General features: G+C 40.1%; 1 protein-coding gene across 3 annotated transcripts in view; it reads right to left on the reverse strand.

The window, feature by feature from the left end:
* Positions 1-2,304: 2,304 nt before the first annotated feature.
* The window catches only part of SLC38A6 (solute carrier family 38 member 6), a 45,973-nt gene continuing 25,646 nt past the window's right edge, over positions 2,305-22,631 (reverse strand). For all 3 annotated transcript variants that reach the window (XM_075503799.1, XM_075503798.1, XM_075503797.1), the window contains exons 8-16: positions 22,162-22,220; positions 17,317-17,382; positions 17,069-17,122; positions 15,453-15,532; positions 14,661-14,761; positions 10,680-10,804; positions 9,680-9,824; positions 9,395-9,489; positions 2,305-8,276 (exon numbers count right to left, since the gene is read on the reverse strand). In XM_075503799.1, coding sequence (XP_075359914.1) covers positions 8,196-8,276; positions 9,395-9,489; positions 9,680-9,824; positions 10,680-10,804; positions 14,661-14,761; positions 15,453-15,532; positions 17,069-17,122; positions 17,317-17,382; positions 22,162-22,220 — 806 coding nt within the window. In that variant the 3' untranslated portion in view covers positions 2,305-8,195. The remainder of the gene's footprint in view (positions 8,277-9,394; positions 9,490-9,679; positions 9,825-10,679; positions 10,805-14,660; positions 14,762-15,452; positions 15,533-17,068; positions 17,123-17,316; positions 17,383-22,161; positions 22,221-22,631) is intronic.

Consider the following 22,631-nt stretch of genomic DNA (forward strand, 5'->3'; position numbering starts at 1 on the left):
ACGCTACAGGCTTGGGGAAGAGTGGCTGGAGAGCTGCCTGGCAGAGAAGGACCAAGGTCCTTCTCAAGACCAAGGACCAAGGCAGAGAAGGTGTTGGTTGACAGCCAGCTGAATATGAGCCAGCAGTGTGCCCAGGTGGCCAAGAAAGCCAATGGCATCCTGGCTTGTATCAGAAATAGTGTGGCCAGCAGGACTAGGGAAGTGATCGTGCCCCTGTACTCGGCACTGGTGAGGCCGCACCTCGAATGCTGTGTTCAGTTTTGGGCCCCTCGGTACAAGAAAGACATTGAGGTGCTGGAGCGTGTCCAGAGAAGGGCAACGAAGCTGGGGAAGGGTCTGGAGCAGAAGTCTTATGAGGAGCAGCTGAGGGAGCTGGGGTTGTTTAGTGTGGAGAAAAGGAGGCTGAGGGGAGACCTTATCGCTCTCTACAACTGCCTGAAAGGAGGGTGTAGAGAGGTGGGGGGTGGTCTCTTCTCCCAGGTAACTAGCCCTAAGACAAGAGGAAATGGCCTCAAGTTGCACCAGGGGAGGTTTAAATTGGATATCAGGAAATTTTACTTCACTGAAAGGGTTATCAAGCATGGGAACAGGCTGCCCAGGGAAGCGGTTGAGTCGCCATCCCTGGAAGTATTTAAAAGCCGTTTGGATGAGGTGCTTAGGGACATGGTGTAGTGGTGGTCGTGGTAGTGTTAGGTTTACGGTTGGACTCGATGATCTTAAAGGTCTTTTCCAACCTATACGATTCTGTGATTCTGTGATTCAAGAAGGGGGTCAGTGAAGGAGGAGGAGGTGCTCCAGGTGCTGGAGCAGAGATTCCTCTGCAGCCCCTGGTGAAGACCATGGTGAGGCAGGCTGTCCCCTGCAGCCCGTGGAGGTCCACGGTGGAGCAAATATCCACTGCAGCCCGTGGAGGTCCATGGTGGAGCAGATATCCACTGCAGCCCCACGCTGGAGCAGGTGGATGCCTGAAGAAGGCTGTGACCCCGTGGAGAGCCTGTGCTGGACCAGGCTCCTGGCAGGACCTGTGGACCCATGGAGAGAGGAGCCCAGGCTGGAGCAGGTTTGCTGGCAGGACTTGTGACCCTGCAGGGGACCCACGCTGGAGCAGTCTGTTCCTGAAGGACTGCACCCCCTGGCAGGGAGCCGCGCCGGAGCAGTTTGTTAGGAACTGCAGCCCGTGGGAGGGACTCACGTTGGAGAAGTTATGGAGGACTGTCTCCATGGGAGGGACCCCACGCTGGCACAGGGGAAGAGAGGGAGGAGGAAGGAGCGGCAGAGACAACGTGTGATGAACTCACAACCCCCATTCCCTGTGCCCCTGTGCTGCTTGGGGGGAGGAGGTAGAGAAATGGGGAGTGAAGTTGAGCCGGGAAGAAGGGAGGGGTGGGGGGAAGGTGTGTTAAGATTTGGGGTTTATTTTCTCCTTACCCTACTCTGATTTGATTGGTCATAAATTAAAGTGATTTCCCCAAGTCGAGTCTGTTTTGCCTGTGACGGTAACTGTTGAGTGATCTCTCCCTGTCCTTATCTCGACCCACAAGCCTTTTGTTCTATTTTCTCTCCCCTGTCCAGCTGAGGAGGGGAGGGACAGAGCAGCTTTGGTGGGCACCTGGCCTCCAGCCAGGACCAACCCACCACACCTGGCTGACCCTCGCCCTGCTGCACAAGGTGGCCCTTGCCAGAGGGGTTTCCAAGAGCGGCTTTTCACCCCGCTTTGCACTGCCGGGCCCGCCGGGCTCCCGCTGTCCACGGCCTGGAGGCAGTGCTGGCACGGGGTGGCACCACCGCACTGCTACGGCCTCCGACATCTCTTCTGCTGCCTCATGTTTTGAGAAGGGGAGCAGAACAGCGCAGAAGAGGCAGGTTTGCTGTCGATGAAACCAGTACCTGAAGAGGACATCAACTGCAGTTCTCGCTGGACAAGTTATTTTCTGCATCCTTTGTGTTTTGGAGAGCATAGTTCAAACCAAGCACTGAGTAGACAGGTCCGGGAGGAGCAATTCGTAACAGCTTCCCGGACCAGGTCTCTCATCCATTTCTGGGCGCTGCAGGACAGAGCGGGGATCACACACAACTACGTAGATGAAGGAGAACACATGTAAGCGCACAGATATGCTTCCACCACCAACCCAGGAATGATTTTTCAGAACGACACCCTTCCCTGGCGAGAACGATGCCAGAGCCTGAGCTGGGGCGAGCAGCAACACCATGGCCCGTGAGGAACTAACTGCAGAGATGACAACCCTTGGTTACTTCACTAAGCAGGCACGTACTGCACAAAGCAAAGATGACGATCAGAGGAGCGACACAAAACCCGTTCTTTATTTTCTGGGTTTTTTGGAACATGCCCTGGCTGTTCCACAGGGAATCTGAGGGAGGGAGAACTCAAAACAGCAAATTTGTTGTACAACATACAGGTTTGACATAAGCTAGGCAACTTTTACATACAGATAATTTTTTTTAAGCATTCCAGTTCCACACAAAGCATGGTTGAATGATCACTACTGAAACACAAAAACAAAAATCACCACCACAAACTGTAGAAATCAGGTAGCACTTTTGTAATACTGAAAATTCTCTCCCATGGGCAGTCATTAGGAAGTAGCAGTAAACGTGTCCAAAGGTTTTTCAGGCTGCAGAGCAACTACAACTAATGCTTTCAACATGAAAGTCAACTGTAAAACAACAATTTCAGGTAAAGTGTTGAATTAAATCTAACTGGGAAAGGAGTTCTACGACAGTCAACGTTAGTTTAGCTCCTGGACTGATCTGAATTTCAATCTTTAATTAGAGAGCACATTAGGATGCCACTATAGAAATAAGAATATTAATTTTCATCTCCTTAAGTAAGGACATTTGGAAACAAGTTGATTAATCTTCAAGTATTTGTAGTGATGCATTGGTAAGTACGTCCATCTCTATTTTTTATAGAAATATCAGTGTAAGGCACATTAAGACCCCAGGCTGCTGAACTGGCAGCACTCCCAATCCCGAACCTCCCTTGGGCTCAGTAAGGGCTTGGGAGCTGGCCCGCGAGGGAGGTACGCCTCTGCCGTCACGGGGACATCGCTGCCATTTCTATCCAGAACAGACATCTTGTCCTCACCTATCTCATGTAATGCTGAATGTGCATCGGCTGATGCTAATGAAAGCATTTCATATTCTTCACAAATAATCCTCAAAAATAATTTTAGGAATTTATTTGAAATGAGACAGGCTATACTGGGTCAGGCAAAATACACCCATAGGTCCATAACCCTGCTCTAATTCTGTCCGAAGGAGATGCCTATGGAGTCTCAAAACAGGCAAGCATGGACTGACGGCTGCCCTGTGTCCTCGCAGCCTCCATGGGCTACAGCTGTTGGAGCACTGACCTCCAGATCCGTACCAAAATGACACTTTGTGCAGCATGAGAAATACAGTAATAAAGTACAAGCCCATATTCTCTCTCGTGCAAACAATGCGCTTACGAGCTGGTCAAGGATTTAGCATTTGCCCTAGCAGCTCATCCCATTGCACCATTGTGTTTTCATCCTCATTAGGAGGATTGCAAGGGTAGGAAATATGGAAATACTCAAGGAAATATACCTTGAGTATATTACACAACACAATTTAAGAACTCCACATCAGCAGTCTTCCCATGTTGCAAAGTTAAGATGTCTTCGTGTTTCAAAAAGAAACTCTTACGAGAACAGACACGGTGGGCACACCAAAAAGGTGTGCCTACGTGTAGCACTGACCGTCAGCAACGAGCAGTGGTGGGCACTTAGTGAAAATCAACCCTGCGGGGCACGGATACAGCGGTGCTTTCCCTGATCCACACCCTCTCACTCAGGCTGCGCTCCCCCTAATCATCATTCGGACTGTTCAACTAATGGTACATTCCTGCTCAGTGCCACGGAACTGACAGTAACGCAAAACTGAAGTGAAAGGGAAGGTGAAAGGAGAGACAAAGAGAGGATAGGACAGTTTCACAGTGTGTCAATTTTCACTCTACAGGGACACAAGAGAGAATTTTAAACAAACTTATTGCCATAAAAATCAATATATTAAGATCCAAACTGCTTAGAAACATGGGAATAAAACACGAGCATTTGCCACAATACAAAGGCAGGTTTAGAGCGCTTTTGTTTTGCGGCACTCATTCCTGCGATGCTGTTTACAAGAGACACTCGCCACACCCAGCTTACCACAGTCCATCTGAAATTTGAGCAGCCTTCAAACGGACAAGCAGTGGAAACAGGAGAATGAGAGAAAACAAATTAAAGGCTACCAATTAATTGTCATCTCTTACATTGTTCTTGTTCAGTTGGGGAAAGGCAACCTTTCCAAGGGAGTTCAGAAATGCTGCGGGCCCCTTCATCCATTCCTGTCAAGTCTTCAGAAAAGAAGGTTGGAAAATGCTGACAACAAGTAATAAAGCAGAACCACTGAAATTTATAATTCTGGAAATTCAGGGGAAAAAATCTGTACACAAGAATAAAGAAAAATATATTTATCAATGTGTTAGTGAGCAGAGAGTTCCAGACTGGAGGCCTGTTTTTCTCAAAAAATTCATGCTAGCGTACAATTGTAGTGAAACCCGTACACAAACACAACGTACAGAATAGCCTATGGGAGATGGGAAGGATAAAAATAGCATCCTTACTCTGCTTTTTCATTGTGAAAAACACTCATACCTTTTTCTAAATTTGGAAATGGAAGTTCTTTCTCTTTCTGCCCTTCTCCCTCTCTCCATATTTTAAGTTATGTATCACAGAAACTTAAATGTAGCAGTACTTCTAACTCTTTTTCAGATGAAAGATAACACACATCCTGTAACACCCTGTGCTGCTATCCCTTCTGCACCGCAGCCAAAATGTAATCATAGATCTCCAGCAGAGGTGTGAATTGCTTCCATTCATCCTCACCGAGTATTAACTTCATACACTGGTATTCATCAGTCCAAAGTCTACCTATTAGGATAGTTAGTTAATAGCCAGGCTAGTTAGGATAATACTCGGGGATTAAAAATAATAATGTAGTGATTTCCATAGCATTACAGGAATCAACTGTAAAATTGACACTGTACTTCAGGTATTTTCTCAGTCACATTTTTCAAGATGATGCATGCCTGTGTACGAACAGACTCAGTGCACAGTCAGGCTCAGCTTTTTCCGGGGGAGCAGGAAAGAGCAAAAGCTTAGCGAAACTTTGCCAACTTTCCGTATCTTCACAGATAATCCAAGTCTTCACTGTTAAGTCTTGCTGGTTAGAGTTTAAAATAAAATGACTGCAGTGATTATGAGTATTACTCAATAGTATGCTACAAGAGCATATGATAAATGAGAAACAATTTCCATACAATTTCTAATAAATATTCCTCCTAAATTCTAGTGTCCAAAAAAACCCTACAGTTCATTCACATGGATGTAAGGTCTCCCGTTTTCCTAAAACGTTTTGGTTCAGTCAGATAGAAAATCACTTCCTGATGTACAGCTGTCACTGCTTTCTCAAGGTACACTTTTATAAGGTAAACATTTAGCTTTTTACACTACTGCCAGAAATACCCCAAGTGGCTGAATCCCTATAGTATAACAAAGCCTGTGAAACACAGCTATTAGAGGGTAGCCACGGGCAGGAAGGCAGCTACATCTAGTTGTCAAGAGTTAAATAAGCTGGGAGAACTGCAAGAATAAAGGCAAGATGGGGAGCCTCAACCATTAATACTTACACAATGCTGAAAAAGTCTGATCGATCCCTTGATCAAAGGAGGCCAGAGACCTCTCAAGTTAGAGGCATCCCCTATGTGCACACACACACTTTAACCTGCTGAAGCAAAAACTGCTGGGCAAAGTGTGAAGTTTTATGAGAAAAATGTGCTATCTAATGGCTGCTGCTGCTCAAAAAGGCGGTCCCACTCCTACAACCCCCCTCACTTTTCTTGTCCCCTAAGTGAGCTCACTCAGTTCATTTTTTTGGCAAGTAACATGTCACATCTTGCAGTCACGTTGGTTTTCTGCTAGTTAAAACATGCTGACCAGGAGCCACTGCCAGTGCCACAGAAGTAGCTGTGAACTTCTGGCCAAGCGTGGTTGTGCTGTTTCTGGTACTGACAAACTATTGGATGGCTCGCCTCGTGTCATGAAACCTCTACTAGAAACTTTATAATAAAAATAACTGCAGTCTTTTCCAGGGATCCTTTTCTTTGGGATTCTACCAAAACTTCCGAGTTAGTTCCCGGCCTCACCACGCATGTCTATTTCTATATTAAACTCCTAAGTAGAAGAATATTCCCGAGGCAAAAAGGACTCCTGAAGCAGTACCAAGGTGCACCACCTGCGTGCCTTCAGGCCACCTATCAAAAATGAAAAGTATCTTACAGATCCTGAGAGCGCCAAGTGATCTGTTGGCATGAAAAATCCTAGTTTGTCAGCTCAGGAATAGAGAAGGTGCTTCCATCTCTGCTCTTTGCTGTTCCTCCCTATTAGACAGGTGAGGATCAAGCATGTTCAATCAGGGTTATGTTAAAGTTGGCACACATCAATCAGCTTTTTCCAAATCCAATGTGACACAATTAAAAAGGTTAGCAGCACAGACCCACTGCTAAGAAGTTAGAAATGCCAGGCTCGGGGGCATCTTCCCTCGCTCAACTGATAAAACATAAGTCAATGTATTAACAGAACGGTCTCAGCAGGACTTTCTAGCAATAGTCAACTAACTTCCCCACTGTGCACCTTATGGACAGAAAAATTTATTTAGATGTCACTTACTAGCTGCTTTCATATTACATAAATGTATTACTTCGCTACGATTCACTTGTGTCTTATTCCACTTCTCAGATGTAAAAGTGCTAAGCTAAATTAAAAGAAATATTGCATCTGGAAATAATGAAGAACTTTCCCACTCTCTAAATCTTACCATTTGAGGCTGAGGTCTAATTTCTTAACTTTACACAAGCCATTTCTGTGGAGGCTTAGCCTCCTTAGTGCATACAGTCTCTGAAGAGATTAGGCTATTTTGAAGACATCAGATCCCATCTGATAGAAACAAATTTTAAAAACCTTACCACGATGTCAGCCACTGCTTTCATTCTACTAATATGAGGAACTTTTGGGGTGGGCACTTAATACCATATATAACAGAGCCCAGTTGGTGTTGAAAATTGTATTCACATTTCATTTAGGGAAAAAAAAAAAAAAAAAAAAGGAATTGTAAGAGGGTACGTGGAAGTTTAAAGAGATCCGAGGTAAAATTAGGGTTCCATAAACATAAAATTTCCTTTGTCTTCAACAGAGGCAGAATTTCACCTTTCAAGCCCAAACCCTTTCTGACACGCAACAGTACATAACATATAGAAACACTCTATTTCAAATATGAAACACTTGTAAAAGTGGGAATAAGAGAGAAAAAGAAAAAAGCCTTTCACTGGGAGGAATACTGAGGTACACTGAATAATATTCAAAAGCAGGTATTAACTGAAAAATGTCTATTAACAACTGCAAAATGGAAATACTTCCTAATGCTACTAAAAGCTATTATGCTAGATGGGCAAAGCCTTCTAATTTAAAAATTACTTCAGTATGATTCAAGTACACTGAGGTATAAAAACTGTATTTAAAAAAACAATTAACAAATATTATCATGATGTGCCCATTAAACTGGGCTAAGGCAGCTGGCTTCTGGATCCATGTTAGGATAAATTAAGGTAAACACTTGGAATCAGGAAGTTCTTAATATGAACTGCCTGAAATTTTGGAAATGATTCAAGCAATAGAAGTCTTTCACTGTTTCGGATAATGTGTGCATCATCCTAAATGCACACATCATGATATGCACATCATGATTGATGTAGTATCCATACATCTCGTTGTCTTTAAAAGAGAAGTTATTTCAAGGTTCTGCTTTCGTTCAGCGTGTGCACTTATCCATTTCTGCATTGCAAAATTCTCAAGAGATCTTTTTACCTGTCATAATTACATCATTAAAAACTAATATTTTAGAATGGCAAAGACTAATTCTCCAATAACTGAAGAGAGGGACTCAAGATTAAAGAAGGAACATCAGTAACGCAGTGAAAAAGAGCATTATTTCTTCCACAGACAGCTTTGGTCAGTGTTTGCTTTAGGATGTCCAGCATTCATTTCAGTAGTTTTGACACGTCTCTGATTCTTGCTGTCCTTCTGAAGCTCAGTTCAGACAGTGACAATAGGCTGTTATTGATCAATCCAACTGAAAATTATTAGAACTAAACTGAGAAGGCCAACACAAATGCCAAAAATAACCAATGCACATGCCTGTGAAGAAAGAAAAGCAAAAATTAATGTTTTACTGAAGGAAGCATTTTACATTTCTAAGGCTTCTAACTAATGATGAAAAAACCTGTAAGAACAGGTTTAAATAGTGTCTTTTGAAATAATCTTTAGTGTTTCAAATTACTCAGTCTTCAAACACAAGGTGTCTGCTTAGGGGGAAACTGAACTAAGCCTGCTCTGGGGTAGTTTCATAGGGAACTCTCAGAGCAGTCTGGTTTGCTTGCTCACACTATCCATCTGCAAAGAAAAACAAAAAAAATCATTTGCCCTTTACAATTCTGAACGAATTAAGAAACGGAATTTCTATTTTACTCAAAATATAACTCAAGTTACAATGGATTCTTTACATTTTTTAATAGCCAGATGATAACAAAACCACAGTTCAAGAGACAGTAGATTGCTGATTTAAAACAAGGCCCCAAATCTGTTGGAACTTGTCAAGACTTTAAATGGTCAGAGAGCATCATTATTAGATTTTCTTTCAGATTCCGTATTTTGTCAATACAAGAGCAGCCCTATGTACTGTAAGAATGGCAGAAGGACTATGTATAAACAATCTGTCAGCATTTTAGCCACTGTCATGAAGTTGCTCTGCTGAGCAGTGGTTAAAATGAAGACAAACAGTTACAGTGCAAAAGCAGACTGCTGCACAAATTCCAACTAGAACTTAACCTACTACACCAAAAGAGAAACCATGGGGGGGGGGGGGGGAATGTTTTTGAGAAGGCTTACATAGAAAGCAAGCATAAACACTGTTTCACTTCAATGCAGTTTGGCTTTGTCCCAACTGCTCAGACAACATCAGAGTAACGCGTAAAAACTGAGGAGAAATTGGATTAAAAGTCAACATCTGAAAACTGTAGGGAAAAGTGTGTATTTAGATCAACAGTCCAGCATATGGACATACTGCTAGTCAAAAATCTCTTGTGAAGAAGGAGTTTCAGAAAGACTAGAGCTGTCTAGGATAAAAGGAAAAAGATTTGTGAACTGCAATGCAAACAAGAACTTTTCCCCTTGGATTACATGCTCTACAGCATATTAAGATGCATCTAAAATGAGCCTGTTTAAATAGAATTAGCACACATGAAAAAAAAGCATACCCCAAGTTTCTGTGGTGATAAAAAGTCCTCTCTGCTAAGTTTAAGATAAAACAGTCCAGGATATACAAAAAGCAAACATGTTGATGTGGTTGAACCTTTAAAAAAAAACAGAAAGTAAGATTTTACTTAGAGCAAGACTGAAGTATATTAGCTTATCATAATACTGAATTTTTTGAAGAAAACTTAAAAAAAAAACCAAAAAACCAAAAACAAACAAAAAAAACCCAAAACAAACCCCAAAAAAACACAAACAAACCAAAACAACCAACAACCCCAACAACTTACCAACTACTCCAAATACATTTTTAATGTCCGGCACGTACATTGCAAACAAAACAACAATTGTATTCAGTGTTAAAGTGACAAGGATATGGCAAATCCACGACACAGGAAGATGAGAGAAAAATACCATCAATACAGCTTTCCTTACCTACATAATATGAAGAGAAACATTGCATGAGTAAACACATACATATACATATATTTTAATCTTATCTCAATTGCATAAACTTAAGAATGACATGATTCCAGATGTGAAAGAACATTTGAAAAATCAAAATGCAAAAAATTCAGTAATAGTTAAATGTTTTGTCTTTCTGTAGCATAGAGTTTACTTTAGTATTAAAAGAAGTATTTATCACATAGCCATTAGTCTTAAGGAGTACTCCTTTTTTGCAGGGACAAAAGAAGGTCTGGGGGATAATGCTTTGTCTCTTTGAGCATGGTTGGTAGCAATGTCAGCATGTTGCCAATTGATACATAATCTATATACTACTTCTATATACACAGTTTTGCATGCACAATTTTTTTTTGGTCATAACTGAACGAATTTTCAGTTCTACCATGGTATTGATAAACTAAAGTAGGGGGCTTTGGTGAAATAGGTCAATATGTGTTTTTAATTTACAATTAAATTGAGTTTTCAAGTATAAGTGTGTTTGTGTGTGGGTGTGTGCATGTGGAAAGGAAAAACCAAGTCAGCAAAACTCAATTTGGGGGGGGGGGGATCAAACTAAATAAACTTTAGAAGTTCTGAATTCTCTAAATTAAAAACAATGCTGTGGGCTAGTTTTAATCTGAAATCTGCCTCAAGAGCACAAATTAGCTTAGTGGTTAGTTGTTATTTTGGAGCTCTCATGGAACATATGCAAATATGTGGTCTTTGATCAATCACTTGACAAGTGAATAAGATACACAAGACTAGATGTGACTCAAATATTGCAGTCTGCAAAGCATTAGCGTTACCATTGCTTATGCCAACTTCAAAACGTTTAGGAGTACTTACTGGGAAATGGATTAGAGGGACTGTCAAAAGCACAGCAAACAGCACGGCTACTTTAACAGTCATGATGACAATATCATGTGGCAGGTACCTGCTGTAACCTTGTAGCAATTCAGAGTCCACTTTGTCTGAAAACCAGTAAAATTAATTGCTTTGTTAATCATTTGAGAACTAAGATAATTAGCAATGCATATTAAGCTTACATTCAAATTGATCAATTTGCTTGTGACTAACGTGGAGTGGAGGGGGGGTTGCAGATACGCATCACTATGGCATTACTGATACACTAGCTCTAACAGAGACGCAACCTCGAGAAAACTGGAAAAACCCTTGGAAGAGGCCAGACCCTGTAGAGCCTCTGCTGAAGCCAAAGCTACCTGAAGAGAAGATACAAATATGGAGGAGAAAGCATTAAAAAGATGAGCTGACATGAAGCCAAGTATACAGTACTGTAAAACTTGTTCTATGTGTCTGAAACAGTCAACACCAGATTCTTTTGGTTCAACTAGAAGCCAGAAACAAATGAATTTTGCTAAATTCGCTGAATTGCATTTCCTTTTTTTTTTCCCAGAAACATTAGGTGACACACAAGGTAAAATTTCATTATTTGAAAGAAAAGCTACAGTTCTAACTTGAAAGAAGAAAGAAATGTTCAAAACTATGCTAGCGTATGTGCTTTTACTGGCTGTAGTTAGCAATGTATTGCTGGATAACATGGAGAAGGTTAACTAGCATCAGTTATAACTTCTAAAACAGATTCATTAAAAAACAAAACAAAACAACAAAACTATTGACAATTGACACTGATTTTTCCCTATGCCAAATGAGCAGATACATGCAACACGAGGACACCTGAAGGCTGTGTCATTTTGGATTCTTATAGCACCCAGAGAACAATAGAAGACTGCACTGGCAATGCACCCAACCAGGCCAAACACTTTCAAATGAAAGCTCTGTATCTTCAGCAGTAAGAATCTCATGTGCTGTCCACCACATGCATATTTAGCTTTGCAAAACCGACCCTACTATGGAATTACTACAGTATCGTATACCACAGATACACCGTCATGAGACTTACTTTTGTACTATTCGAGTTACTTTTGTACTATTCCGAGGCAGAAGTGGGGCAAAAAGTGATGAATCAGTGATTAATCCTTCATGTTTGACTTTTGCCCTTTTAAGGTGAAAAGTTTCACTAAGTTAACAGCAAAAGTCAGAGCCCTGAAAGTGGTCTGCTACCCTGACTCTTTTTTTCAGCATACCCTGACTCTATGCTTTTTTGGACTTCAGAATGGACCAAAATTTCCGCCAACGTCCAGTTGCTGTATGAAGTTTCAAATTTACAGAAAACAGAATAAAACATCTGAATCACAGAAAGATGAAGCATGTCTCATTTCAAAGAGGGAACTCTTTTTTTGTTTTCAATTTAAAATAAAATGTTTTAAATTTTCTCGGGCTGGTGTTTTAGGAACAGGGAACAGATTCTCTTCATTTAGAGAAATAAGTTAATTAAACAAGACAACCAAAAAGTGAAAAAAGGAGAAGCAGCTTGCAAGGGGCAGGGAGGGGAGGGGGAATCTCTTACAGACACGCGCTGTTGGTTCCAGTGTTTTAGGCTCTTCGGTCTAAGAGTCACTAAAAGAAATCAGGCTTGCAGAAAACCAGGAATGTTCCCAGTGAAACAGACTAAAAGACTACGGTCAAGACAGGGCCTTGTCCCAAAGAAATCATGACAGTGAAAGTAACAGGAACTGGGATGGTTCCTAGGACTACTACTACTTTTCTCCTGCCCCACCCCCACCCCCCCCTTTTTTTTTTTTTACACTTCTTGTTGAGATCTCATCTGCAGACCCATGGTTATCCCTCAATGCCTGCTGAATCTCTCAGACTCTCTGAGTGGCACTCAAAACTGTATTTTCCTATAAACCACATGGAGACAGTTAGGAAACAGTAATAGTGGCCTATATGCTATTAGGGGTTTCATGACTCCCCATATAATCTTTCAAAGGATTCTGAGTGTCAAGGGAACATTTTCAGACAGTTATGGTAAGACATACACTTGTACTTGGGGGAAAAAAGGTGTAAAATTCCCTAGAAATTTGGAATTATTAGCTGCTGAAAGCCAACATTCTTAGTGCTTTGTCAGACACTATCTCAATCCTACGATCAAGAAATATAAAACACTCTGAAAGGAGAGGAAATCCTAATTGGAACACTTTTGTCTTACTGCCTTACTGCCCCTTATAAGAATTTTTATTCATTCCAATCAACACAGGTTAGCATGCGGTCACCTCATAAAAAGGGTGAGTTTTCAGATGACATTAGAAGAGTCCTCATAGGTGACCGTGATGCATTTATGTGATGGCCTTTGTATGATACTAGTCCAGAAGACAGTTAGATCACCAAGTAGAGGTGATTCAATTTGACGATGCGTGCTACGTGAGCAAAACACACCATAACACAAATTTAAAGCAGGATACACAGAGCCAAATGACATTTCTTAGAAAAGGCATCACACTGTGATATTCTATGACAGGATACTAAAACTGCTGTATGAAACAGACACTCACCTACACCTGCCAAGGTTATGATGGACCTTTAAAAAAAGCCACTATGTAAATAAGGGTTCTGAAATCTTTCTGAGTATTTGGGAAATGCAAGAATACCAGACAGACAAAGTCATCTATGTTTAAACTCCACTAAAAAACCATACCCAAAAGTATTCAAGAGTCCAAATGCAGAGTTATTAAGTTGGTACTGAAGCACATTGCCATGTAAGCTCTACAGCAAATGGAACTGAAAGATGTCTGCAGAATTTGGTAGGGCAAGTTTCATACCCTGCTTTTCTGTTTGGTAAATAAAAAGGTACATCAAGCACTATGTCAACAACATCTCTAAGAAATATGTATTTCTTGGTTCAGTTCATGTATCAAACAGGTATCACCTCTGGCTCAGGAACTGCATGCAACACAAATTACTGAAGACAGGAAGCATGTACTAGGAAGCCCAACTCAAAGCTTATCCTTTTAAACTTTTAAATCCTTCCCTAGTCTTTTGTCATTGCCCTCCACTGAAGTCAAGACCCAAAACTAGATGGATGCTTTCTCAGGTTCAGACCTTCTAGTTTTCTTATGTTCCTTGTCAATTTTTTTCCGGAGTCCCTAGTTTGTCTTTACAGTACACAAACAAAGGTATTGTGAAGAAGTCACTTTGTGCAATCCTTTAAAATAAAGCTTTCCTAAATTGGATGATTCATGGGAAATTTTTTTTCCACTTTCAGCAGATTTCTAGTGAAATAGCTAGTGTTAGTTACAATTAATTTGTAAAAGTACAAAAACAAAACAAAGAAGCCATACATGCTTTGTACCCAAGCTGTATCGGACAGGGAAAACATGCTGCAAACCTTCATGCCTACCTAACATTAGGGCTAGCTTGCTGTGGGTCAAATTCTCCTCATAAAAGGCAACAGCCTCAGCGCTACTTAGAGACTATGTGCTGGGATATCACAGGCTTAATAAGTGATAAATGTTGCTAGAAGATACAGCCTTAGAACAGACCTTTCAAACTTGTTGGACAAGCAGACTATTATCAGATCTCCAAATTTCTCACAGACCATGATAAATCCGTTCTCAGCTTTTAAGTGAAAATATTATACAGTCCAACATATAGTGGCAATCAGTAGTCTTAATTACATAGCATTAAAGAGCATCGACAGACCACCAGCTACAGTTTAGGGACCAATATCTTGTCCGTATAGCATTTTAGGGCATAAACCCTGCTAAGTTCAGCTACATTACACGTTGAGAAGCCAACGAGACTGTAATACTTTGCAGTGTTAGGCATATTCTTAAGTCTTCACAGGAAGAAGATTTCTGCAGATTCAAGTGTACCAATGCACAAACAAGCCTAAAGTACTCCAGACAGAATGCATTTATCATTTATTATTAGCCTTCACTCTAAAGACTACTTGAAGAATATACTTACCATAAAATGTCAGGTACCCAAACAGAGCAGACATAAAGTAAATTAGGAAACTCAGGCCAATTCCTGTTACAGTTACATTCTGCATTCTACTTTTGGATGGACTAAAACACAAAAAACACAGAAAATTAGTGTTGCTTAATCTGTATTGTGAACTATTAAACACAATACAATCTATATTTAAAAAAAAAAAAATAGCAGCTTGCCTTCCATAAGAAAGCATCCTCTTAATTTATGGCCACAGAGTATTTGCCGAGGTCTGTGCTGTCGGTAACATTTAGGGTTTTTAAAAGTATTTTTAATCTGGTAATTAAAGGGCACTTTTTATGCAGACAACTAACATTGTCCCCATCTTGTAGGTAATTCAGACATACCAGAGTATTTTTTAAATCAAAATTTTGATTTATACAGGATGATATATATTCAGAGCTAGGAACAGAATCTGGGTCAAAAAACCCCACTGAATCAGATGTGGCCAAATGCAGATTCAGTTACAGCAATAAAAATTAACTAGGAAGTACCTTAGCAAATGACCTTTTTTCTCCAGATTGCCTAGGCCAGGACAATGTACTGACATTGATGATGGAACCATATTTGCTACTTTTCTCTCCTGTAAGAGAGGAAAAGCCAGTACAGACTAAAACTGTACATTTCCCAAAAACATGAAAGCTACTTAAGTTTGCATTGTTTGATGGCACTGACTTGAAAATAAAAATTATTCAAGTTTAATTTAGGGAAAATATTACAGAAATACTATAATTATATTTTAATATTGCATGTGTTTTCATACATTACCTTCGGAGCTCACAATAGATGGGTAAGACTGAGGTATGGCAGAGAAAAGAGAAGGCCATAGTTGGTATTGCATAAGCACTCTAAAATAGAAGAAAAACATCTTGTAGGTTGTTTGCTATTAACAACGGTTGGAAAAATATCTGGATGAATTCACAATTCAGTTCAAGCATTGGAAGTCAGTGGAAATCTTTCCACGTTAATGCTTTGAGATAAATCTCCACAACACAGAATGGTGTCTCTGAATCATTCCACAAAAAATGGACCTTTTCAACTAGTATCTCTTCAAGTGGTGGTCATAGCTTACTATTTCATGACCAGGAGAGGTCATGCTGTCTACAAGCCAAGAACCGAAGGATTCTTTTTTAGCTATATTGAGGCCAAGTGCTTCAAAGAGTAGGATTTGCCCCAGAGTCAGTGTATCATTCATGAAATTTTCTAAGAAGTTTTCTAAATTCTAATATCCATAGCTACCTGTCAAATTACTGATTCCTTCATCCTGACTTCGCTGTTTTCTTATTACTCCTTCACAAAAATTTGGACACAGCATCCAGAAAATATAACATGCTTTGGCATCTGAAGTTAAGATAGTTATGTAATTAAAGTTGCAACCACACAATTAGTGGTATATTATTCCAAAAACTTGTAATAGAAGAGATGAATCATCTAGTATAGCTTACTTCAATTGCCAAGTGGAATAAGCTGAACTATAACAAACACTTTTGTGCTGACATAATCAGGCCCATACTGGTAAAAATATGCTACTTTCTATTGATAAAGTTAAAATTAAAAAAGAAGTAGAGACGAGTCCCAAGACTCTTCAAAGCACAAAAGGCCAGAATCTCACGGTAGATGTTTCTGGTCAAAACAAAATTTCTTCTTTGATCTACAGATAACATTTGCCTCATGTTCGCATTGCCTAAGCTTTATTTTTTTTTCCCTTTTTCTTGGGACGGTGGGAGTGGATTTTGGTTTTTTTTTCAGACAAATGCAACTGTGTCCCTCCTAAATTCCACTACACTACAGGCCTATCCCCGATTTATTCTTCCCTTTTCCCTTCCCCTTCACCCCACAGAGACTAGAGTTCTACATGATACTTCCTCTCCTGCAAGCCTTGATGGGTGGTGACATGATTTAAATGCCACTTTAATTAAGAAATACCAGAGCTGGCATCCACTGAAATGCAGAAGATTGCATTAGGCCTGCAGAATTAGCTTCAGGTAAGAAAAAACTAAGGTTAGGTCCAGGCAGTTTCAGGAAACCTGTTCTACCTCACCAGGAAGTAAAAGTGTACATACAGCCAAGTAGCATTGACTTCCAGCTGAGGGCGTACTAAGTTGGCTTGATCCAGCTGCATCATGAGGCTGACCACTGCTGCATCTGTTACACTTTATACTTTGGTCATATTTGCAAAATGTTTTCATAAATGGTAACTTGGACAGCCAGCCTTCATATAAAAAAGAGTGAGACTGGATAACACTTGGCAGCAGGTATAGGAAATATTTCAGCAGCCTATAACTAGTTTTACAGAAGAATAGCTTACCCTGGATGGAGTTTAAACCCCAATTCTTTAAAAACCACCACCCCCTTTAAGTTTGCATATTGTTAATAGAGATTACCTCTTTTGAAAGATGAAAGAGCTTTGCTTTACAATCCCCAGTAGAATTTGAAACCTGCAAGACATACATGCAAAAAAATGGCATAATGAAAGAATAAGCCCAAACCACAGACATGAAACTTTTTAGTTTCTGTGATGATTAAGAAAAGAAGGAATTTAAATTACAAGTAATTCTGAAAGCGTTAATGTAAAAAAAGCATTACAGTTACTAATAAAATTAGAAGAACTTCAAAACAGCATGCACGTTACCTGTAAAGACTCTATGGCACTACTTAGAGGTAGAGGACAAGGGATCGACCATTTTTTAATCATAATCTGCAAAGACAGCATATTTAATGTATGAATGATACCCTAAAAATCAGTATAAATTTAGATATATGTAGCTAAAATATCAGACTGTTGGTGTACAAAGCACAGAGCTACACCCATAGTAAATTAACAGGCTTCACTGGTAGATAGTTAGGCCACAAGAAGGAAACTTGACAGAAAAATTTGTCAGTGCCATTCCATACAGCTGCTTACTCTGCACAGCTGGCAGACTTACTGGCATGCCTATCAGAGGTGGTGCACCAAAATGAGCTCTGATATTAACTGAAATAACAACCAGCACTCCGCATTCACTCTCTCTGTGCTCCACACTAACTGCCTCCCATACAGAATAGCTGCTGTGTTAGCTATCCCAGGCTCTTTCCCTAAGTAGACAAGCCCTTAACAGAGATAGAGCAGAGCCTAGGGCTAATCTTAAAAGGCAGAAACATATGGTTTGGACTAGAAAGCAAAGGAAAAACAATAAATGCAATTATTGTCCCAGAATGTCATTGGGGCTTTAGCTACACCCTGCTGGTTTAGGGACTGCCAAGTAACAGGGCTGAAAATCAAAGGGAAATTAAAATAAGAAATGTTACCTCCTTTTTCAGGAGCCTAGTTTGAAATGATAGTTGCATTGCTCTCCTCACCCTAATTAATTTCCTATTGTAGTTGCCTGGCTTTAGAGGTTATAATTCTTTCGAAGCCTAGAGCAAATAATTAAAAATTTAATTAAAGACTCAGATTCATGAGAAGCATAACTTGTAAGAGAGTTCTTCTCCTGGCTCAGAGAACTACTTTTTGCTTGCAGCCAAGTGGTGTTTCCCCGAGGACACGGATTAGATGCTCCCTCTTGTCACCAGTGCCAGGAGAAGCAAACAAATCCTACGTCTGGACAAAATGTGGGGAAAGGAAACTGCGGGTACACAGTGCACTGAGTCCATTGTGGCAACAACACGTCTTAAATTGCATGACTAAGAACAACTCACAACAACTCAAGGTATGGAACTAGGTAGTAGCTTGCTCAACAGCAGTCTGCAAACTTTGTGAAAAAGGACTGTCAATGGAAATCCTCCAACCATGTTTCTGACACTGAACTGGCACTGCTTTATACCAGGAGATCTGTTTCTACCTGCTTATTGATTGGCTAAACTGCCTCCCCTGTGCAATGTGAACTGCAGCCTCATCTGAGGAAGGGTGTAAGAAGGGACAAGAACACGCTGGTAGTACATCAAGGAGTTCAACCGAAGAGCGAGCAAGGGAGAAGGGGGAAGGCACCAAACACTAAAATATAACTTGGGTCTGTATCGTACACACGCATGACTGTCACAATGGTTACCCCTGCTTCATCTCTTTCTTGCGCATTAAGCAGTGAGAAGCCACGAGCCAAGACACAGATGCAGACTGCTGCTGCAGTAGTACCACAACTGTGGATGCATGGCTGGGCTATCTCCTCAGGAAGCCCAAGCGTGTTGGCTAGCTGAAGACATTTATGAGGCTGAGCAAGAAGGCAAAATATTTTTTCAAGGAGATCTCTGGGTATTTAAAGGCACCCAGATAGGGGAAATAAAGGAGATGCTTTGAAGGCTCCAAAGCAGAAGGCTTTGTGGAAACTCTGGCTAAGGCTGGAATAGGCTTCCTGAGCAATGAAAAGGGGCATGAAGCTAAAGGGCAAGCTTTGGGGGAAGTGAAGTGTGCCTGGCAGTGGTGGGGGCCGGCTTTCCTGCAAGCTAAAGAGCAAAGATATATATAAACATTGCAGAGGGAGGACAAGACAAGCCAAACATAAAAAGCTGAAGAACATTTTTCTAAAATGAAATAAATACAGATTAAGAACAGATTGAAATGGAAATAGAAGGAGACAAAAAACACACTAGGTGGATTTAAAATCTGTAATTATATTTGCCCACCTGCTTAATTACTCAAATCTGTTTGGGTTTCCAATTGTAGTCTACTCCGTATTTCTAATGAGGTCCCCCCCAACAGGAAGAGATTTTTAAGGTGGCAGCACAGCTCAGTTAGCTGAACAGTCATGCAGGCAGCACAGACAATCTTCCTCTGGAACTTTAAGCCTATTTCATAAAAACGTTGTCTTTTGAGTATGACAAACATTTGGTTTTAAGTGGAAAAAACCCTAAAACCTAAAGAGAGATTCTAGTGGAAATAGGGCATTTTAAACCCACACCAAAAACATTGCTAAAAAATAAAGTTAGAGGCTCAAAATGTTCTAATATTCTCAGTGATGTTGCTTTTTCGTATCCTGCGGAGGGAAAACAGGAATCCCTTTATTCCAGCAGTACTGAGGAAACAACACTCAGGAAAAAGGGGCTCTCTGAGCATAACATCGTTCATTACATATGGCAGGTTCCAAATCTGCATCACATTTTGTTCTGGGAACATAAACAAGAGATTCAGAAAAATACCACCAGGAATCATTAACACCTTTGTTGAACAAGCTACCAATAGGGCTGTCTCCACAAAAAAAAGAAAAATCTGTCTTTACTCTTCGCCAATATTCAATATAGCAAGAGGGGAGGCAATAAAAAAAAAAAAGTTTAACTATCACATTTAATTTCTTTTCACTTAGGATTCAAGTCAGGAAAGTATTCAACAATGAGAAACAAAAGTGCTCAGGACCTCACAGGATCTGGCTTTGAATTAATAGTTACATATATTTGTTTTTCTCCCAGATCAGCTCATGTCAGTGTTTTCACTTTTTTCCAAGTGAGGACTATAACCAGTATATTAACTTTAAAGGAAAAGATACTGAAGCACAGAGAGGAGATAAGTGACCTGCCGAAGCCCCACAGCAGAGCACAGAGAACAAGGAGTAGACTCTAGACCTTTTGCACAGTGCACTCACTAGACCATACGGACCAAGACATACGCTATCTATTGTACCTATCTTTTCTGCAGGCTGTATTAAAACTGTGGCTTGCTGGCAAAAAGCTGAACAGATGGTATGCACTTGAAAATGCACAGAATTATTGTATATGCAAAATATGAATGTATTACTTCCATATGACTAACACAGTTTTCTTCTGGAACAAATTAAAACCTATCTGCCATACAGAAATTAACATTGTGCAAACTAAACACCATTTCAACAGCACGTATCACCCACCCGCAAAGCATTAGATATGAAAACTAAATGGCAGGTAATGCCTTTGAGTTTCAGTGCCTGAAGAAGGCAGAGAGAATATTCTGTGAAGAGTATTAGTTTTCTTTAAATATCCATAACGGCTTTTAAAAGTTTTGACCTCAATTAGATTTACTGTGGCTGCTTCTTTGTCATTTAACAACAAAGAGTAAGCATACAAATTTAACCATTTCATAAGAAATCCAGCTGTCTGTGTACTCCTTCATTAGTACTTTCTACCTACTTTTTTGATAGAGAATCAAAACTAAACCGTAGCTTAAATCATCCCAGCTTGAACGTCTGTACGCAAGTCTTGCTTACACACTTGCCTTTTCTGAGCCCAAAATTGTTTTCAAATGCATCCAACCATTACAACAGCTTTCTTCAGAGATGCATACACATTCCCATTGAAATCCAGGAGCTGAACTTGTTTTAAAATTCTTGCAATGGGCTTCACCCAAAGGCCTATTTCAGCATTATAGTTAGTGCTTTTTCTTTTTTTTTTCTTTTAAGATAAATTTTAGGACAGAGGTCAAAAGTTAAGGTAATTTATAAATATTACAAATGAATTTCCATTAGCTCTGGAGAGGCTGTAGCTCCTCCTCAATGCTCAGCTTAGGAAGAATACTTCCCAAGGTCCTACAAACACTGCAATTCTCCAGGGATACCCTAGGGAGATGTTTTGACAGCTTTGAAGTTTGGTTTTATCACATGGTTTAGTTCCTAATGGATTGCCTTGGTCTCCTGGATGGCATGTTTGTTCAACTTGCCTTCAACTCTGTTTATCCCTTTGTAAAACAGGTATTAAATGCAAGTCAATGCAAGCCAGAAAGACAGGGAGAGGGGGAACGTTTTTCTGGGCTCCCAGATAAGATTCTTGTTTCTATACCTAGATGACAGAGTGTGAGTTGCTTGCTTGTCCTACGTATTACACACGTGCATTAACATAATTTTTCCCTGTAAAAAGAAAAATATCATAACTTAGAGGCACATTTTCCTCTTAGATCAGCCTAGCAGATCTCACTTTTGATATTTGGAAAGATCTACCTCACAGGGGCCTTGAGAGGGTGAACATCAGGGTCAAAAACCCCCATATGGCTCAGAGAAAAGAACTTTTCCTTTCAGTGGGAAAGAAGAATAAGGTCATTGACGTATTAATGAATCTTGTAAACTGCCTTAATGAAGTTCTAGTTTTCTTTGCCTTTTTTTGAACTCTGTCACTCCATTATACATGTAAATTTAATTTATTTGGAGTATATTAAATTTTCTTCTGCACTAGTTGCAGTAAGTAATAGTTAGAAGCTAAGAAAACAGAATTCCATTCCACTACTAGTAGGGAAACAAAAGTATACGTGCCAGCTCCCTTCACTGCACTGTCAGCAAAATAAAAATATTGTTACATTTACCAGTCCAAAATATAATTATTTTAAATCTTTTCACATGCTTGAAAGTTCATATACATTTCCATGCCTCAACAAAACAAACGTAATCTGTCCAAGCAAGCACATACTGAACTTAAGGAAAACTCTAAATTTCACATAAAAAGTTAAGGGGGGAGGGGAAGACAATTCATTTCAAAACAGGCTTATGAAAACATTCAAACAATAAGAAAAAAAAACAGATAAGCTGTGCACAGATTTTTAACTTACCACAAGAGCAAAGTACACCATAAAGAAAAATGATAAACTACTTGTGTAGCCAAGAAAGCCTGTAAAATAACAGTAAAAATAAAAGAGAATTTATAAGGAAAGTGATCCTAATGTACAGCTAAAGCTTTACATTTTAGGCATGTTTTCTATTACAGTGCTTGGTATCTGGGGCTTAGGACTCAGAATAACAACATTCCAACTGCCTGTCACAGATCATTTATGTAGTTTTGTAGGGCAGAATTAGAACTGGCTTACCACTAATGGCACGCTGTAAGTAAATGCAGCTCTTTAATGTTCTGCTGTAAAGATTTTATTTTAGTATTGCAGACAAAATACTACTGCAACCCAAGTAATAGGTTAACTAGGCAGGGCTGGAAGGCAGAACACACTACAACAACTTAAGTAATCCCCACCATCACCAGCCCCCTGCCAGTTAAAATAAATAAATAACCCATTAAGGTTTTAAAGTC

This window comes from Mycteria americana, chromosome 5, assembly GCF_035582795.1.
Source record: "Mycteria americana isolate JAX WOST 10 ecotype Jacksonville Zoo and Gardens chromosome 5, USCA_MyAme_1.0, whole genome shotgun sequence".
Lineage (NCBI taxonomy): Eukaryota > Metazoa > Chordata > Aves > Ciconiiformes > Ciconiidae > Mycteria > Mycteria americana.